General features: G+C 38.9%; 1 protein-coding gene across 1 annotated transcript in view; it reads right to left on the reverse strand.

Moving 5' to 3' along the window:
• Positions 1 to 18,269, reverse strand: part of sdr42e2 (short chain dehydrogenase/reductase family 42E, member 2) — a 32,613-nt gene extending 14,344 nt beyond the window's left edge. Inside the window, exons 1-7 of the mRNA XM_065269187.1 lie at positions 18,226 to 18,269; positions 11,076 to 11,227; positions 8,308 to 8,693; positions 6,894 to 6,989; positions 6,184 to 6,241; positions 3,005 to 3,123; positions 2,168 to 2,243 (exon numbers count right to left, since the gene is read on the reverse strand). Coding sequence (XP_065125259.1) covers positions 2,168 to 2,243; positions 3,005 to 3,123; positions 6,184 to 6,241; positions 6,894 to 6,989; positions 8,308 to 8,652 — 694 coding nt within the window. The 5' untranslated portion in view covers positions 8,653 to 8,693; positions 11,076 to 11,227; positions 18,226 to 18,269. The remainder of the gene's footprint in view (positions 1 to 2,167; positions 2,244 to 3,004; positions 3,124 to 6,183; positions 6,242 to 6,893; positions 6,990 to 8,307; positions 8,694 to 11,075; positions 11,228 to 18,225) is intronic.
• Positions 18,270 to 20,457: the final 2,188 nt, after the last annotated feature.

Consider the following 20,457-nt stretch of genomic DNA (forward strand, 5'->3'; position numbering starts at 1 on the left):
GCGCGCTTACTGTGTTGTATACAGTAATTTAGTCACGTCGAGTTTAAGTTTTGTTTCTACTTTACTATAGGTATTGTCATTTATGTGTATCATCTTTAGCACCCAGAATCTTTTGTGGCTCAAACATATATGTGTTTGGCTGCTATTTGTACACATTAATGGTTTTAAAACATTTCCCAACATGTAATTACGAGGAATGAAGCTGTCCAATCATAGCATTGGGACCAAATACACACATAACATTAGCTCTGGGATTTGATCAACTTCCTGAGTTGTAGCTGGACGCCGCGGACGGTGTGCTTATACTCATAGAAAACAATGTGTTATATGGGTTATATGGAGGTACTAAATGAAACCATACAGCCCAACAAATAACCTATAAGAAAACTTTAAAGGGATAGTTCATGCAAAAATGAAAATTCTGTCATATTTTCCCACCCTCATGTTGTTCTTAACCTGTATGAGTTTCTTTGTACTGATGAACACAAAAGAAGACATCTTGATAAATGATGCAAGCACACAGTTGGCAGTAGTCACTGACTTCCAGTATTTGTTTTTCCTTCTATTGAAGTCAGTAGTTACCATCAACTGTGTGCTTATTATCATTTAGTGATGGGATTTATGGCTCTTTGAGGGGATCCGGATCTTTGCGATCCGTTCCTTTCAAAGAGCCGTTCAAAAGAACGGCTCTTTTGGCTCTTTAAAATATTTAGTCAGTTTTAGGAAGCCAGCTTAGGGGCATCTCAGTTTATCCTGGAAATAATCACTAGGAGGAATGATGAGGTGAGATTTGTAGTCTAATAATTAAGTTCAGATATCACACACCAATATCTGAGTTTAAATTATTCTGAAATATTGATTTTAACCTCATTTGTCATGTGTGGACTATATTCCATAGTGTTGCACAAAAGCCCTCTGCTTAGACAGTGACATCACTATTTTGGATTTACCTTTAGTACAAAATGTGTGTATGTGTAAAGCTACTTTGACTTATGTTATTCATACAATACCTACTCACAAATAAACATTAAAAAAAAATCCGGCTGCAATGAATTTCTGTGCAAAACAGCTTTTACTACAAACTCTTCCACAAATTAGAATAAATAAAATGGAAATAAATGTCTACATACAGTCCACTATTAATACTATTATTACGGTAAACTTTGCAAATAGGACATCTGGGGCACACCGTTTTTTTTCCACTGGAGTTCTCACGTGAACGATGCGTGCACAACTATCATCATGTGCACCCCTCCCCCTATAACTGTTCTGTCTCGCGGAGGAGCTAATTTGTGTGCATCTGTGTGAAACACGCATAGGAAAAAAGAACGACAGAAAGAACGGCTCCCCTCCAGCCGCGACTCGGCTCCCATCGTTCATGTTAATGAGCCGTTCAAAAGAATCGGTTCGTTCGCGAACGTCACAACTCTATTATCATTTAACAAAATCTATTCTTTCGTGTTCAGCAGAATTAAGAAACACATTCAAGTTTAGAACAACATGAAGCTGAGTAATGACAGAATTTTCATTTTTGGGTGAACTATTCCTTTAACCTTTGGGTGTTTTCTCCCCTAGTGTTGAATTCATAGAGCTCTTGCCTTTGTTGTAAAGTCTGGGTCTAAATTTAACCCAGTGTCAGCAGGTTTGGTTGGGTTTGGTTGCATTACCATAGCAGCCATTACCTCAGTACCTCATTAGTAATGACACACACACACACACACACACACACACACATTCTGGTTTCCATGTTTTGTGGGGACATTCCATAGACGTAATGCATTTTATACCATACAAACTGTATATTCTATTCCCCTTACCTGCCCCATTCCCTAACCCCAACCATCACAAAAACCTTTCTTGTACCTTAGATTTTCAATAAACATCATCTTGTTAGATTTATAAGCTTGTTTCCTCATGGGGACATCAAAATGTCCCCACAAGGTCACAAAAACACTGGTATTCCTATCTTTGTGGGGACAATTGGTCCCCACAACGTGATAATTACCAGGTACACACACACAAACACAAACACACACACACACACACACACACACACACACACACACACACACACACACACACACACACTTGTTACCACTTGCGCTCATTGCTGTTGTACAGAATAATAAGATTGATCTCAGAAACCAACAAGTTTCCATGTGCATACCTTTAATTGTTCTTCCGTCTGCAGCAAGCACCATGCTGTCGGCAATAGCTTTAGTCCTAGAGTAATGATCTATGTGCTGAGACAGAGAAGCAAAGAACTATAAACAATGCAATCTGATAATCATTGCTTATAAAAGTTAAAAATTATAAAGGCCCAACTATCCCTCCGTTTGATTTTCTTTAGAAATGTTGTACAGTAGAAAAATTATATGAAGTTTGGGAGGAGCATGGTCATGTAATCCAACCAATCAGCACGAAGAGGTGTCCATATATATAGCCGTCCCCCACCTCTGTCCCGTGACAGTTTTTGCAGCATCCCTTCTCCACCCTATCGCCTAACTCTCAGCTGAAACATCTATCTTATTTAAGGGGGGGGAGTACTCTGGATTGGGGTTAAAAGTCCCCTCGGACGGCAAATATTATTTATCTAATTTTCTACTGATTACGTTAATGCAAACTCAAAATAAAGTTTATGTAACAAAGTTCGGGAGAAGAATGTTCCTTCTCCCTTTTGCTAATGTAACATTTCTGCAGCACACCTTGGATATCTTGGATGTGCATTGTAGAATAAAGCTGTTTTATAGCTCAGTTTAAAAAAAAGACTGCCCCAGCAGAGCTTTCTCTAATGTGGAGCACAAATGTTGCGGGATAAGATACATTAAAGTTTAATACTAAAGTGTAGGGGTTTGTTCAAATAAGCAAAACAGTTAACTGATTTAATAAGCACCATTAAAAAATAGATTATTGCAGTAGGCTGGTTCTACCTGTAAGTTTTAATATCAAAGTCTATTGATGTATCACCTAATGCAAAATAAATCATCCACAGCATCTATCTCACCATTTCCAGTGGTACACACGGAACTGATTCTTCATCTCCATCCTCAATAGGTCTGCCTGCAAATGCAACATTCACTGTGCTGGTGTAGATCAGTCTTGAAATGCCTCGCTCTATACAAACTAAAAACACATAAATCCTTCAGAACATGAGTTTAGAAAAATTTAATAGAAATTACTGAAAAAAATCACTGAGCAATAAATTATGGGATTACTTTCTGTGCTAATGTAGCTACAAAAGCTATGAGATGTCTGCTGTACCTCATTTTATTGAGAATATCAAAAGAATTACAAAAAATATCTATAAGATCTAGTACAACATACTTTACTATTTTTACGCTCTTTAGTTCCTTCAAGTCAAAATATCTATTTTTTATCCAACCATTTTTTTATTTTTTTACCATCAGAAAGATTCTGTGGATAGTCTGTATAGAACCATACAACCAGACAAAGAACATTTTGAATCTTTAAGCTGTGTGCACACAGCCAGTGACCAGCAACAGGAGAGTGACACAATCTGGTTCATTTCAAGGGAAGCTTGGTGACTTCCATTGACATGAGCGACAATGACCGTTAGTGACAGGAAGCGTAGAGTATAGATGGAGTTTGGGGGGCAAGGGGGCACTGCCCCCCCAGACCAGAGACAATTATGATTTTTTCTGAGATATTGATGAAATAGAAATATGAGAATTAAAATTGTTTTTTGTCTAATCTTAATATTTGAAAAGGTAGACTGAATAATTTAAGGCTGAAGTAGTATTGCAGCACCCTTGTTTGCAGGTAGACAAACGCGAAACTCCACCTACAATGTAAAAATAAATGCAGCATGAAGTTAAAACAACTTGGTTTTGCATGTCAATTCAACCTACTATTTTAAGTTTTGATTTGTGATAAGTTGATATAACTTAGAAAAAGCAGCAGAATTTGTTTAACTTAATTTGTTCAATTAAATTATATAACAGTTCTTTCTGGTTCTCAAATGTGATTGGCTGATAGCCGTGATATATTCCACCAGTATCTTCACGGTAATCGCATCGTTTAGGTATCATTCCGCCACTGGTGATTACAGAATGAGTGAGGGAGGTAAACCACTTGAGCCGTACGGTCACTCATATCTCTGACTGGAAAAAGCTGCCAACAGAGCGGATGGTCACACATCCACTGGCACAAACGCTGTTTTTAAACACTTTCCGTGTGTCTCAACAAGTTCCCTAGTATGTGAATCAGTCTGTGAATACCAATCAAAACCAAGGATTCACATAATTCGTTTGGGTAATATACTCATGCTACAATAGTTAGCTTGTTGTCCGGAACCGAGCAGATATTCATCCACTATACTGTATGACACTTTCACCACTGAAATTTATAGTCAGCACGCAAAAGGTCACTCTGACTTATTAAAAAAATTGGTGACAATACAAAACACGTAAATATTCTGTTTTATGTAGTACTGAGAAGAACGAAGTACAGTAAAAGCTGATTGACTGTACTGTGTTAAGATTAAATGAAAAATTATTTGTGTATATGGAATTGAGCTTTTATCTCCGCCAAAACAATTACAACAAAAAAGACTAAATTGGAATAAAAGAAACAAGTAATAGATTCATGAGACCAAATAATAAATTTGATTTGAAAAATAAAATCTCATTTTTGACCATCAAACACGGATACATCTGAGCCAGCGGGATATTATGAGAGTCCGAGATCAAGCTGTGGTCAGCAGGGTAAGCGAACACTGATGCAAATGTTCAAATAGGCTCTATCTTTACAATTGGACTGCAGATTTGAATATTACACACGCACGCACGCACGCGCACACACACACACACACACACACACACACACACACACACACACACACACACACACACACACACACATATATATATTATCTTAAAACTAAACTTTGTGACCAAGAAACTGAGAAACGGCTAAACTGTGTATTAATTTATTATGCCATTCAAAACAAATGGCTGAAAGGGTTACCTGTCATTCTGATTTTCAAATAGTGGAAGGAAGTAGTTCCTCACCAAAGAGGCTTTTAAAATCACTCCGTTGTTGTTTTCGAGTTTTCATTTTACAAACGTGTGACTTTTTGCCTTGTGCCGCTGGCCTTATCACAGCCTTGATGATATAGAGCTATATTACACTCCTTTTTGAGGGATATTGCTTTAGTAACATAAAATATAAGTTGATTTGACATCATTTTTAACAGTGTATGGTGTACAGCGACTCCCAATGGAAGTCAAGTAGTGGATTTCACGTCATCTGCCTTTCTTCAGTTACTGAGAGGATGGGTTACTCATTCATTTATAACATAAATTGGCGACACACAGCAATAAAGTCGCCGCTGATATGCACACAGCTTTATTTTGCAAATGCTGATGCACAATGATTCAGATTCATTTGCCCTGTTTACTTTTGTTGGCATTGGTTGGTGTGTTTTAATTAAGTAGATTGAACATAGGTAGAATAGCCTATTGGTAGAAATATGACATAAAGGCAGGTACAGCATTGCTTTTATTGTCTTCTTTAAAAAGAAAATACATAAATCTTTATTAAGTTTAAAAGTTATTTTTTCTCAAGTTTGTAAAGATATTTTGCAGCATATTTGTTGTCCTTCAACCAAACAGAATAAGTTATTAACATCAGTGTGAAAGAAATGATAACTGATGATAATTGTTTGTTATACTCTATATGCTTCGTGTATGTAAGTTTATTGGTGTAGTGTGAAAGTGCCAATTTAAAATGTCGTGTTTGTTTGCGTTTGTTGGATCAATTTGAATCTCCTTAAAGGTGCTCTAAGCGAATTCACGCATTTTAGGCCATAAAACATTCTTTGTTTCATACGGTAAACATCTCCTCACTATCTGGTAGCTGCTTGTCCTCTGAACACACTGTAAAAAAACACAGTCTCTGTACAACACAGCCAAATCAAAACAAAGTGGTCAAACCTATCACCATGAAACATAACAAAGTGTTCCAGCAAATAAACTACAAGAAGGATTTGGGAATGGGGGTTGGGCGCGTTCATGACTCGCAAGGAAGGGAGGGGGAGGAGTTAGCTACACTCCGTTTTGTTTGAAAACACTTCGAACGTCAACAAAAAGTGATATCACACAGATTCGCTTAGATAATAAATCTTTACATACAGTAAGAATACTAAAACTGCCAATAGCTCACCATTTATCACATTATTTGTGCCGCCAACATTGATGGATTCAACCTGCTTTTTCCTTAGCTGTAGAAGAAGAAAATAACACTGATTACTTTCAAATCAAGGACTTTGGTGCCGTAACATGGCTGCAGGAGGCGCAATGATATTACACAGCAGCCGAAAATAGCCCCTTTAGTAACTTTCAATGGCAGTGGACTATTTTCGGGGACTGCGTAATATCATTGCGCCTCCGCCATGTTAAGGCAGCAAAGTCCTTGATTATTACGCCGAATGAGAGTATAATTCCTAGCCATATCTTCCTAGAAAATCGCAACTTTTAATTTTCTGTCGATCGTAGTACACAATGTAACTACAGAAGAGTCAAGTTTTAAATAGGAAAAAAAACATCAAAACTCTTTGGTGTTCTTTTTATGTGTGATGCTAATAGTCTAATCAGATCCAATGGATTATGCTACACTATGCTAAAAGTGGTAGACCCGGAAATCGGATGAATGGATTCCAAAACGGTAAAAATCTATTTTTTTCCCGTTTACACAATGTATCTTTTACTAACAACAACTGGTACTATTGGAATATCACTGCGAAAATAAGCACACATTTAGCAGGAAAGAGTTACTGAGAAAATGGATCAATGGATGTCTCATCACAAAATTTCATCATGAGCGGTGCTCTTAGGACATGTATTTATGATCACGAAGTTATGACTCTCACTTACCTGTTCAGGACCTGACATTCCATAGGAAGCAGTGTGGAATACAACATTCACTCCTGCAGAGACCTTATACAAGGCATCAAAATCCCGGATATCATTCTTGAAGTAAATACACAAAGACTAAATTACATCAATGCCAATTTAAAGATCGCTACACACTCTAAAAAAATTCTGAGTTATTTTTAATCCAGCATTGGGCCAATATGCACAAAAGTGTACTTTTTAAAAAGGTACCGTCTAGTGTTGTCACGGTACTACAATTTCTAACTTCGGGACTATACCTGGTAATTTTCCAGTATTCTGTACCATTTTCGGTACTATGAGGGGAAATCTGCCACAGCATTAAGGCCTTAAACTTTTTTAATTATAATTTTATTATAAGACAAATATAACGAGGCAGATATTTTTTCACTTTCACATTTTTAACAAGACTGCAATGTTATTGCAGACCTCTTTCTCTGTTTGACCCCTTACCCCTACCCCTAAGCATTTATTAATGTAATGTAAATTTTTAACATTTTCTAATACATTTACTTATTAAAATCAAAAGTTGTATCTTATCATTCTCTAGCATAAACAGTTGTATAACAGTAAAAAGATCAACTAGTAATTAAACAATTGTATTGCTTTTTGTTAGTTCATATTAGTTAACACATTAACATTTATATGATAAACAGATTATAGTGCAAATGTGAAAATAAACCTCACTGAACGACATGAGGGCTAATAAATGACATGTTTGTGTGAACTTAAAGCACAACAGTATCTGGGTTGATTTATATTTCACCACAGTCAAAGTATTTTCTTGTTAGCTAAAATACTGTCTGAATATCCTCAGTCTGATAACTGTGAGGGATTGTATCAACTTGGATACTTAATTCATTAACCTGATATTTTTGACAACACTAGTACCACCCCATTGACAACTTTTTTCCCTTTTGGTACCTTTTTTGAGAGTGTAAAAACGATCATATAATTCGTTAGCTAAGCAGTTAATAATTTGCCTTTAGGATTGCTTTTTTATCAGACCCCAGGTCACCAGGACAGAAGCACTGTAACTCTTATGCAGCCGACTGTAAAAAAAGACCAGTTAAGCTACATGTAAGCCAAATTTTTAAGGAAAATATGGCGTCTCCACACCAGAATGGATGGAATAGCTTTAAATGAACGACATGGCTGTTTCGGTTTTATATGGCACTTTCACAGATCTTCCTGTAGCCCAGCAGGTTTCTCTGTGACATCTGAGCATGTTATCGAAGAGTCATGCAAACTTGTGCTGAAACTTGAAGCCGTCGTCCTACCTTGCCTTGCATACTCTGCACCTGGCACCTGCTTTTGATACCTTATAGCCCCTCAACAACTAGATGCAAATACGATTCAACCAACATTACCATTGTGATCTCCAATTTCACTTTACCTGATAGAAGACAGCTCCATCTGGGATGTCCCAAGGTGGCTTGTGGAGATCTAGCAGTATGACGGAGACCCCTTGGCGGGCCAGAGCTTTTCCCAGCCTAAATCCAAAGTATCCGGCCCCTCCGGTGACCAGTACCCTCCCCGGCCCATTGTGATCCTGCTGGGAACTGTCAAGCCTGGTGGCAACCAAGCAGTTAGGACTGTTGCACAAGGCGCCCACTGCACCGTTGGCTCTGTGTCTGATTGGGGCGCTCATGCCATTGCGGATCATCCAGTGGCAGTCAGAGTCCAAGAGACATGCACATGACAGCTGCTCCAACTGACATGAGGACCTGTTCTCCATCATAATGCACACCGGGGTGCAGATACCTCCAGACTGGGGAAGATCTGAGACAGGGCAGTGAGAGTAATGAATGCATGCTCACTGCTACATATCTGCCTATGAGTGAGTGAGTAAATGAATGCATAATTTACTTCTCCATGTAAAGTGGCTGATGACAAACTTTTCCTTGCACTCTGCTCAAAATTACAAAAAAAAAACTGCTCACTGATTTGTCATGCATGGAAAAACATCCCTCACAAGTTCACTTGCTTTTGCTTTGTCAAATAAAAAAAATTAAGAAGCAGGAGAAAAACAGCTGTACATGTTAAACAGATCTGCAGAATTGTCACAGCACTCAAAAATATTCCGATATGTATAAAGAAAATAATGCTACAAGCCAAACAATCTTAAAGGAACGTGTACAGCAGATTCAGATAAAAGTATCCATAACAGCCTCCAACCTTTTTGTGAGCAAGGGCTACAACAATGAAAAAAAAAACAATCTGGAGGGCTCCTCTTTTGATATACCATTGTTTAACCTCTTAGGCATTAACCCACCCTATTGAGTTTAATCTACTTTCATACGATACACAGTTTGTCAGGATTAGATAAGAATTCACATGCAAACATTGAAGTAAATATAGGCATCATGCTGGTGGGACAGTGACTAAGGATATAAATGTTTTGAGGAACACTCTCTTCATAAATGAATCAATTACTCTCCCTACATAATTTATTTTATAAAACACTGTTGAAATGTCTATTTTGGAGGCTTAGACCTTTCCAACGATATATAGTTTGTAGTGATAGATTAAAATTTACATCAACAATATTGATGCAAATTCAGGTGTCTCGTATTCGGGAAGGCGACGCTTAACAGTTAAAAAAGTTAACATATAAAAAAGACACCAAGCTAATATAAAAAATATGTAATAAATATATATAAAAATTAAGAATAGTAGTAGAATGAGCTTCGGCAAGCAACTCAGAGACTTTGTGGGCAATCCGGTGCCCACGGGCACCATGTTGGAGACCACTGGCCTATAAACATTTGGAAAAATCCTAATAATACAAATTGGATAAAATGCCAGTTGGTATTTAGGGAGCCATCCAAAACTAAAAAACTGTCCTTTCTGATATTATTGCCACTAATAAAAACAAATTCAGTCAAAACACTATCTAGAAACAAATAGCTGTGAAGGAATTTTAGTCAGATTCTATTTAAATTGATATTCTGACCCTTAGGACAATTAACCATGCACTGTAAAAATACTTTGCTGCCTTAAAATTTTTTGTTAAATCAACTGAGATTTACAAGTCATGTCAACAGAGATGAGTTGTCACAACTTATAAAATATAGTTGAGAAAAGTCAACTTAATTTTATAAGTTATAACAACTCACCTGTAGTTATAACAACTCATCTCTCGTCAAGATAAATAATAGTAAGTTGAAATGACTTGTAAATCCGAGTTGATTCAACCATAAAATTTAAGGCAGCAAAAGTATTTTTTACAGTGTGCAGTTTCATGATGGTAAAAGTGAAGTAAAGATGTTGGCGGATCGATTATCATTTGTATTTCAGTTTTACTACAACTAAGTAAGAACATGGTCAGTTTGTGGTTGCTATGGTTTTACCACAAATAAAATCAATACTTAGCCGACTGTAGGCCAAAATGACTGTTTGAATATCTTGTAACTTATAGACCATTGGTCTCCAACAAAACACAGGTTGCACGCACAGAGTCTGTGAGGTGCCCGCCAAAGCACATTCTATTAATAATCTGAATTGTAATATTCAGGCTATTTATTACATATGTTTTATAATAGCTTGGCTTATTTTATGTATATTAACATTTTAAACAATGCTAAAACATATCAACAAGTAAAATAAAATAAAATGTAAAATAATTTTTTTTTTAGTAGACTATATCAAAAAGTATCCCTCCAGGTTGTTTTATCCATCAAGGTAGCCCTTGCTTACAAAAAGGTTTGAAATCCCTGTTATAGACTGTAAGTATTGGGGAATAGCAGTTTGCTTTCTTTAAATGTTGACACGGGCACTGTTTAACCCAAATCATCAGAAGTAATGTAAGTTTTATTAAAGACGAAAATAACTTATGATTCTAAATTCAACACAAGCTTCGTTTCTCAAGCAACCTACAGTTATTATTTATTTATTTTAGGAAGGTTATTCATCTCAAATACCACTGTTAATAAATAATAGATTAAAGTGCTTCGTAAAAACAGGATGCACGCTTTATCATTAGAATACCTCATACGTGTAATGTTACAGCGATAAACTTGCATTTGCTAAAACTGACTTTTGGGCTAAATAATTAAACTGCAAGAATGTGTTACAAATTTTCTAATCTATATTTTTTCCTCTTTCCTGTTTTTGTTAATTAAAAGGTTAAAAAAGAGGTGTAGAGTTTTTTTAAGTGTTTACCTTTTGTAGTGTTATTTCCTGCAGCAGCAGCTGACCGTCCTGCGGGTGATTCTGCCTTAGGTCTCTGGTGTCCTTTACCTGTCAATCACATGTGCTTCACCTGAGCGCTCCACCGTAAGTCATTGAGTAGAGGGGAACCACAATCAATCAACCTATGAGCAAAATGAGTAGCCTATTGATGATTCAGCTCTAAAATAAATGAAATCCAATAAGCCTAAAATACATTGTTTTTACAGTTGAAGCAGGAGCAGGGCCAGATGGGTGGCCGTCCCTGCTAATAAAAAACAATAGACACCATCACAGAAGTTCTATTGTGTTTTTTTTTTTGGGTGGGGGGGGGGTGGGGTTTATTGGTTCTAATGGAATATGACCCAAAACACACTACAGTGTATTGGTCTTTGTTGGTAAAAGCTAATAGTTCCTATTGGTATTTTAATGGAAACCATTAGAATTTTCTGTAATGGATTTATTGTTTTTTTCAGCAGGGGTGCTGTTGGGGAAAATGTATTTCTTATTACATTTTTGAACATATTATATTACCATTTATGAATGTATAATCCTTTGCTTAATAATCTTATTAATCAGCTATGCAGGAAACTGCCAAGGTAAAAGAATGTGTAGAATGTTCTTTTGTTATCATACTACCTTTGGTTACTGCATCATCAAGTTACTATCTTGTTGCGGTAGAAGGCAGTTTATCCTATTTTATCTAGTTTATCCTAGACTTATCAAAATGTGTAATGTTGTTACAATTGTGAAAGACTGTGTGGTTCAACCTTCGGAATGAACTGAGTGAATCAGTGATTAAAACCTGAATAAATACAGTCCGCAGAGAAGCACAGATTAAGAGACAGTCTTAGTGTATCCTAATGAGACATCTCAATTCTCCCTGCAGAATATTTTACACCCCATTCGTGGTTTGAGTGTGTCTTATTTTTGTTAAGGTTCCTAAGTATTTTAAACCTGACAGGTGCCTCCCCCAAAATGTAATTGGCCACTCTAAGTACCCCCTGACTCCATCAGCCTCGTCAGTATTAATTATTTACTACTACTAGCGGTTTTCTTTTCTTAAACCAAATCTGTGCAATGTGCTTGTAATTCTATTCAAACAACTTGTTCGCTATACTGTTAATCTTTAATGTAATCTCAACATGGCAGACTTTTAAAAGCTGCCTGCCATTCAATGGAAAAAAAATGTAATTGTCAATGTTTTTAATCTGTGTAGGCTATGTAATGTAGCCTAATATAAATATGAATAAACACCGCAACAGCTTCTTAGTTCAAATGCCACTTTCTGTTATCAATGAAGTTTGCAACTAAGTATTAGGGGTGACCCAGAATAGTCAAAGATTCGATGCATTCATATAAGAAGCCTGATTTGACTACCACTCTCACAATCGAATCGTTGCATATGTGTTATGAAGCGAGGATCATTCAATTTTGTGCACATTATCTGATTTCACAAATAACAGCTTTCTCCCAATATATTGAGACGCTGAGAGAAAGACGAAGAGAGGAGTCGCAAGCCCGAAGCTCCGTTGAGCTTATCAGCTAAATCCTATTTTTTCACTATCTTATTCCTATCTATATAATATAACTTATTAGTTTATCTTAGGAATACTTTACCTTGACGATTACTGAATTGTATTACTAAGCGAAACGATTTTATCACTAGTAACACCCAGTTTTAGCATATAGCCCTCTAGCATTTCTTACCGTCTGTTTACTTAAACCTGCCTTCTTTGGCGATCTAATGGCGGATTCATCCGAGGTATGCTTTTCTGATCTGTCCACACCAGATCGGGAAGCTGTGAAGGAGGTGCTGCCCGGCCTTCGCAGAGTCAGCGTGCCTCACATCACCCTGACCACAGACACTCGTAGGCGGCCGAGGCGTACTGCGAGCCAGCACCCGTCGCGATGCAGCTTCACGGACCGCGTTCAGGCGAACGGAGACGCCATCGCCCAGCATGAAAACGGTAAGACTCCGCTTGTCATTGTAACCTGCACTACCTGCCACATGTACAGTTTAGCTTCTTCCGTCAGCATAGAGGGGTTTTCATGTGCTAAGTGTATTGAAGTAGTAAGGCTGACGGAGAAGGTTGCTGAACTTGAAGCGCGCATCCGAACGTTAGTTGAGGACAGTAAGACCGCTAATGTTAATGTTACAAACACTGTTTCGGGTGCGCCTAGTGTTAAGTGTAATACACATGGCTCGGTTCCGACTTCAGAGTCAAGGCGGCTGACTAACTGGGTGACTGTCAGGCGGCATAGTCACATTCGGCACCCAAATCACGCTCCTGTTTTAATATCAAACAGATTTTCTCCACTCAGCAATACACCGGCTGAGACGTCTGTTAAAAGTGCCCTGGTTATTGGAGATTCTATACTCAGGAACGTTGACATTGAGGCACCAGCCACCATAGTCGATTGTATACCGGGAGCCAGAGCGTCTGACATTAGATCCAAATTAAAAGTGCTGGCTAATGCTAAACGTAAGTTTTCTAAGATTGTTATTCACGCCGGCACGAATGACACCAGACTCCGCCAGTCGGAGATCACCAAAGATACTATTAAAGAGGTGTGTGAAATTGCAAAAACAATGTCAGACAATGTAATTTGCTCTGGTCCCCTCCCCGCCTACCGGGGGGATGAAACTTACAGTAGATTAGTGTCTCTTCATGGCTGGATGTCAAAGTGGTGCCCTCAGCATAACGTAGGGTTTATAGACAATTGGAAGCATTTCCGGGGAAGACCTGACCTGCTAAAGAGAGATGGCCTCCATCCGTCTCCGGAAGGTAGTGCTATACTCTCTAGAAATCTGACCAATAGTCTTACTTTTGATATAGTCTGACTATCCAGGGCCCAGGTCAGGAAACAGACAGATAGGCTTACCCATCAGTCTGTTAGCTGCCTTGACATGTCAAGATCACATATATCCCAGCACATAGAGCCTTTTTTACCAGAGTACCAACACATCTCGACTGTGTCTGTTCCTCGAACAAATAAATACAGAGCACCGTCTACCTCGTCTCGTACAAATCTTATTAACATAAAATTAGAACACAATACATTAAAAGATGAAACTCAAATGTTAAAATTCGGCCTTCTTAACATTAGATCGCTTACCAATAAAGAACCTATTATCAATGAAATAATTACTGACCAAAACTTAGATGCACTCTGTTTAACAGAGACCTGGCTTAAAGCAGACGATTACATCAGTTTAAACGAATCCACCCCACAAGACTATTATTATAAACACGTTCCTCGTCTAAAAGGGAGAGGGGGTGGTGTAGCTACAATATACAACAAAATGTTCAAAGTAAACCATAAATCAGAACTAAAATTTAATTCGTTTGAAATAATACTGTTAAACATGGAAATAACTGATCGTAACAACAAACAGCTTTCGTTCATTTTAGCTACCATATATAGGCCTCCGGGCCACCACACAGATTTTCTTAAAGAAATAGCAGAGTTCCTATCTGAGCTTACAGTCACTGTAGACAAAGCTCTTATCGTTGGTGATTTTAACATCCATGTGGATAACTCAAAAGATGCATTAGGACGTGCGTTTATGGATGTTCTAAATTCTCTCGGTATTAAACAAAACGTGTCTGGACCCACGCATACTCATAAGCACACATTAGACTTAATTCTGTCACTCGGACTCAATATTAATGACATCGAAATATCACCCCAGAGCGATGCCGTTTCAGACCATTGCCTTGTGTCATACACAATACTTCTAGATAGGACCGTTCAGTCTACAACATGCTACAGATTAGCCAGAACAATAATTTCCACCACTAAAGATAGCTTTATTAGCACTCTTCCAGACCTGTCTCAAATGAAACATGTAGCAGATAACCGTGAAGATCTGGATATTATAATAGAAAACCTGAACAACATTTGCTCTAGCACGATGGATGCCGTTTGAAAAAACGCCAGCTCCATGGTATGACCATCATACTGCAGCCCTTAAAAAGTAGCTAGAAAAATGGAAAGAAACTACCGAAACACAAAGTTAGAGGTATGGCGTTCAGCATGGAAAGAGAGTGTTCAACACTACAGACAGGCTATTAAAACCGCCAGATCTACCTATCTCAGTACGCTTATTAAAGAAAATCATAACAACCCTCGTTTCCTCTTTAGCACAGTTGCGAAACTGACTAGAAACAAAGAACAAACAGAAACCAATAGTAAATTCCAACACAATAGTAACAACTTCATGAACTTCTTTACTAACAAAATTATTTCTATTAGGGAAAACATAGAAACTACGCAAGCAGCCACCACTCTACCCAATAGTACATTGACCACTAGATTATCATACGAACATCTTGAGACATTTAAACCTACTACAATAGAAGAGCTCTCTAAATTAGTAACGTCATCTAAATCATCGTCCTGTATATTAGACCCTATTCCCACAAAATTACTAAAAGAAGTATTTCATGTAGTGTCCGACACGGTACTAAATATCTTTAACTCATCGCTAGAATTAGGATACGTTCCAACAGCTTTCAAACTAGCAGTTATTAGACCGCTCATTAAAAAACCAAACCTTGACCAGGGAGATCTTAATAACTTTAGACCAATCTCAAATCTACCTTTTCTTTCTAAAATATTAGAAAAAGTAGTGGCAAGCCAGCTACGCACATTCATAGCGAATAATAATACATATGAAAAGTTCCAATCAGGATTCAGGCCCCACCATAGCACAGAGACAGCGCTGCTTAGAGTTACAAATGACCTCCTATTAACATCCGATCGTGGTGAAATCTCAATCCTTATATTACTAGACCTTAGTGCAGCCTTTGACACAATAGATCACAGAATCCTACTCAATAGACTAGAAAACTATGTTGGCATCAGTGGTCAGGCGTTAGCCTGATTTAGATCGTATCTAACCAATCGATATCACTTTGTTTATGTAAATGAGGAAGAGTCACATCACTCCCCCGTTAAATACGGCGTACCTCAGGGATCAGTTCTAGGCCCTATCCTATTCTCGTTATATATGTTACCTCTAGGAGACATTATCAGGAAACATAACATAAGTTTTCACTGCTATGCGGATGATACCCAGCTTTACATCTCGTCACATCCCAGCGAAACCCACCAGTTTGCTAAGCTAACAGACTGCATTAGTGATATTAGGGACTGGATGGCACATAACTTTCTTATGCTAAACTCCAATAAGACAGAGATACTTATTATTGAACCAAATCGCTCCAAACATAATATGTCAGATTACAAGTTGCCCATAGATGGCTGCACGGTGGTGCCATCTTCCACGGTTAAGAATTTAGGCGTAATGTTTGACAGCAATCTATCTTTCGATAGTCATATCTCCAACGTCTGCCGCACAGCATTTTTCCATCTTAGAAATATCTCAAAAATACGCCATATGCTGTCTGCATCAGATGCAGAAAAGCTTATCCATGCTTTTATGACCTCTAGAATAGACTATTGTAACTCGTTACTCGGGGGATGCCATGCAAATCAGGTAAACAAGCTACAGCTGGTTCAAAACGCCGCCGCAAGAGTGCTTACTCGATCTAAAAAGCATGACCACATTAGTCCAATTCTGGCATCTTTACACTGGCTACCAGTTAAATATCGCATACAATTTAAAATATTACTAATCACCTACAAAGCCTTAAATGGCCTAGCGCCCTCGTATATAAAAGAGCTACTATCAGAATACAATCCACCACGTAAACTGCGATCACAAAATTCGGGTTACTTAATTATCCCTAGAATATCAAAAGTGTCTAAAGGTGGTAGATCCTTTTCCTACTTAGCCCCTAAGCTCTGGAATGATTTACCAAATAATGTTCGAGTATCAGACACAGTCGAACAATTTAAATCTAAACTTAAGGCATTCTTCTTTAACAAAGCATTCACATAGAATGTCCAGTAAATGTACTTTTCCCGCAGTAGTTATTTTGTCTAGAACAAAGCACTCACATACCTCATACGGGTAATTTACTCTTGCCGCAATAGTTAGCCTGTCTGGAACCGAGCTGAATTAAACCACTATAATGTATGACACTTGCATTACATGCGAACGGCCCCTACGCTAATAGAATTCTGTTTTTGTCTCCCTGTCTCGTCCTCGACTCTGAGGACAATGAGACAAACAGATCCAGTTCCTGTTGCTGTGAAGGTCATCGCACCACTAATCAACTGGCTGTCCTTCAACGTGACGCCCAACCGATGCGCGACCAACGGCCACCGGCTGAACCAGTTTAATCCGCTTACACGCTTCCTATCCCTACCGTGTCTATATATTATAAATATAAATATTAATCTCTCCCTAGGGTTTTTTGTCCTTCTAGGATTTTTTCCCATTGGGTTTTCTCCTAGGGGGTTTTTTAGTCCCAGGGAGAGTCAGCCAACTTTGGCTTAACTTAGCACTTTACTGTATACGTTACATTATTAATATGCTCGCTTACACGGTTTTTTATCCTTAGCCGCTATATTCTACTTCTTATACTATGTATTGATTTTCAATGTTCTCCTCTACATCTACTCACGTAAAGCTGCTTTGCAACAATTAACAATTGTGAAAAGCGCTATATAAATAAAATTGAATTGAATTGAATTGAATATTAATATAAGGTTTCCAGAACGCTGGCAATTCTGGCAATTCTTTCATTGTTTTAATAATTTCTTTATTTTATTTTATTTTATTTTATTTATAAATCACTCAGGGTTATCTGATTTATTTGGCTTGTGTTTTGTTTCCGTGCACTTCAGGCTATAAGAACATATTTGTACTGCACCTTGTTACTTCTGACCTTATTTTATTAAATTTTCATTTTGAAACAGTAAATAACTATTTTAATGTCAGCATTGAAAGAAACATGCAAACATCACCTTTAAAAACAGGATGTGTCTCTCATGTCAAGCGGTCACATGAACTGCCTTCACCCCAGCAAGATTACCTCACAAATACGAAACTCTGAAATATCAATAACAAAAAACACATGTTGTACCACATTTGTTTCATAATTAGTTTAATAAACTTAATGTACAATATACATGTATTAGCTTTTTAACACTTTAACAAATCATTATCCTAAGTCATTGTTAAAGCAGAGTCCCTTAAATATATAATTTAAAACAGTATGAAGCTTACCTGTTATAAAGGGAATGAAGCTTACAGTATAAAGTTTACCTGTTATTAAATAAATAAATTACAATAAGAACACACAAAACTTAAATTTTTTAAAAAAAATTTTAACAGTAAATGATGATTATTTTACTCTCTTACCTGTTTGTGTTGTTAACAAGCAGTTCAGCAGGACTGGTGATTCAAGGCTTTTACAGGTGAAAATAATCAGGAGGCAGCTTGAAAATAACTGACTACATTTAAAACTAGATGAGGTTAAAGTTTGTGAACAAACTTTATGTTGGCTTGAGAAAGCCTAGTCTGAGAGTAATAGATGGAGCTGCAGTTGAGTTAGTTGGGGCAGATGGGTTAGTTGGGGCAGATGAGGCAGTTAGGGCATTTGGGGCAGAATGGGGCAGATGGGGCATTTAGGGTAGTTAGGGCATTTGGGGCAGAATTGGGCAGTTGGGGCAGACGGGGCAGAATGGGGCATTTAGGGCAGATGGAGCATTTAGGGCAGTTGGGGCAGAATTGGGTGTTTTGGGCAGACGGGGCATTTTGGGGCAGAATTGGGCAGTTGGGGCAGAAGGGGCATTTGGGGCAGACGGGGCATTTTGGGCAGACGGGGCATTTGGGGCAGAATGGGGCATTTGGGGCAGATGAGGCATTTGGGGCAGAATTGGGCATTTGGGGCAGAATTGGGCATTTGGGGCAGAATTGGGCATTATGGGGGGCAGAATGGGGCATTGGGGCAGAATGGGGCATTTTGGGCAGATGGGGCAGAATTGGGCCGTTGGGGCAGAAGGGGCATTTGGGGCAGAATGGGGCAATTTGGGGTAGAATTGGGCAGTTGGGGCAGACGGGGCATTTGGGGCAGAATGGGGCATTTGGGGCAGAATGGGGCATTTAGGGCAGATGGAGCATTTAGGGCAGAATTGGGTGTTTTTGGCAGACGGGGCATTTAGGGGCAGAATTGGGCAGACGGGGCATTTGGGGCAGAATGGGGCATTTGGGGCAGATGAGGCATTTGGGGCAGAATTGGGTGTTTTGGGCAGACAGGGCATTTTAGGGCAGAATTGGGCAGTTGGGGCAGACTGGGCAGACGGGGCATTTGGGGCAGAATGGGGCATTTGGGGCAGATGAGGCATTTGGGGCAGAATTGGGCATTTGGGGCAGATGGGGCATTTGGGGCAGAATGGGGCATTTTGGGCAGATGGGGCAGAATTGGGCCGTTGGGGCAGAAGGGGCATTTGGGGCAGAATGGGGCAATTTGGGGTAGAATTGGGCAGATGGGGCATTTGGGTCAGAATAGGGCAGATGAGGCATTTGGGGCAGAATTGGGCATTTGGGGCAGACGGGCATTTGGGGCAGATGGGCCATTTAGGGCAGATGGGGCAGAATTGGGCGATTGGGGCAGAAGGGGCATTTGGGGCAGAATGGGGCATTTGGGGTAGAATTGGGCAGATGGGGCATTTGGGTCAGAATAGGGCAGTTGGGGTAGTTGGGACAGAATGGGGCATATTGGGCAGATGAGGCATTTGGGGCAGACGGGCCAGTTGGACAGATGGGGCAGTTGGGACATTTATGTTTGTGTGTGTGTGTGTGTGTGTGTGTGTGTGTGTGTGCGTGCGTGCGTGCGTGCGTGCGTGCGTGCGTGCGTGTGTGTGTGTGTGTGCATGTCTGTGTTTTTGTGACAGTATGTTATATATAATATTGTGTTTGTGTGTGTAATTGTGTGTCTGTGTGTAGTTGTGTGTCTGTGTGTAGTTGTGTGTCTGTGTGTGTGTGTGTGTGTGTGTGTGTGTGTGTGTGTGTGTGTGTGTACCTGGTAATTATCACGTTGTGGGGACCAATTGTCCCCACAAAGATAGGAATACCAGTGTTTTTGTGACCTTGTGGGGACATTTTGATGTCCCCATGAGGAAACAAGCTTATAAATCAAACAAGATTATGTTTATTGAAAATATAAGGTACAAGAAGGGTTTTTGTGATGGTTGGGGTTAGGGAATGGGGTAGGTAAGGGGAATAGAATATACAGTTTGTATGGTATAAAATGCATTACGTCTATGGAATGTCCCCACAAAACATGGAAACCAGAATGTGTGTGTGTACGTGTACGTGTACGTGTGTGTGTGTGTGTGTGTGTGTGTGTGTGTGTGTGTGTGTGTGTGTCTGTGTCTGTGTCTGTGTCTGTGTCTGTGTCTGTGTCTGTGTCTCTGTGTGTGGTGTGTGTAGTTGTGTGTGTTTGTGCTATTGAGT

Source organism: Paramisgurnus dabryanus, chromosome 3 (genome assembly GCF_030506205.2).
Source record: "Paramisgurnus dabryanus chromosome 3, PD_genome_1.1, whole genome shotgun sequence".
Lineage (NCBI taxonomy): Eukaryota > Metazoa > Chordata > Actinopteri > Cypriniformes > Cobitidae > Paramisgurnus > Paramisgurnus dabryanus.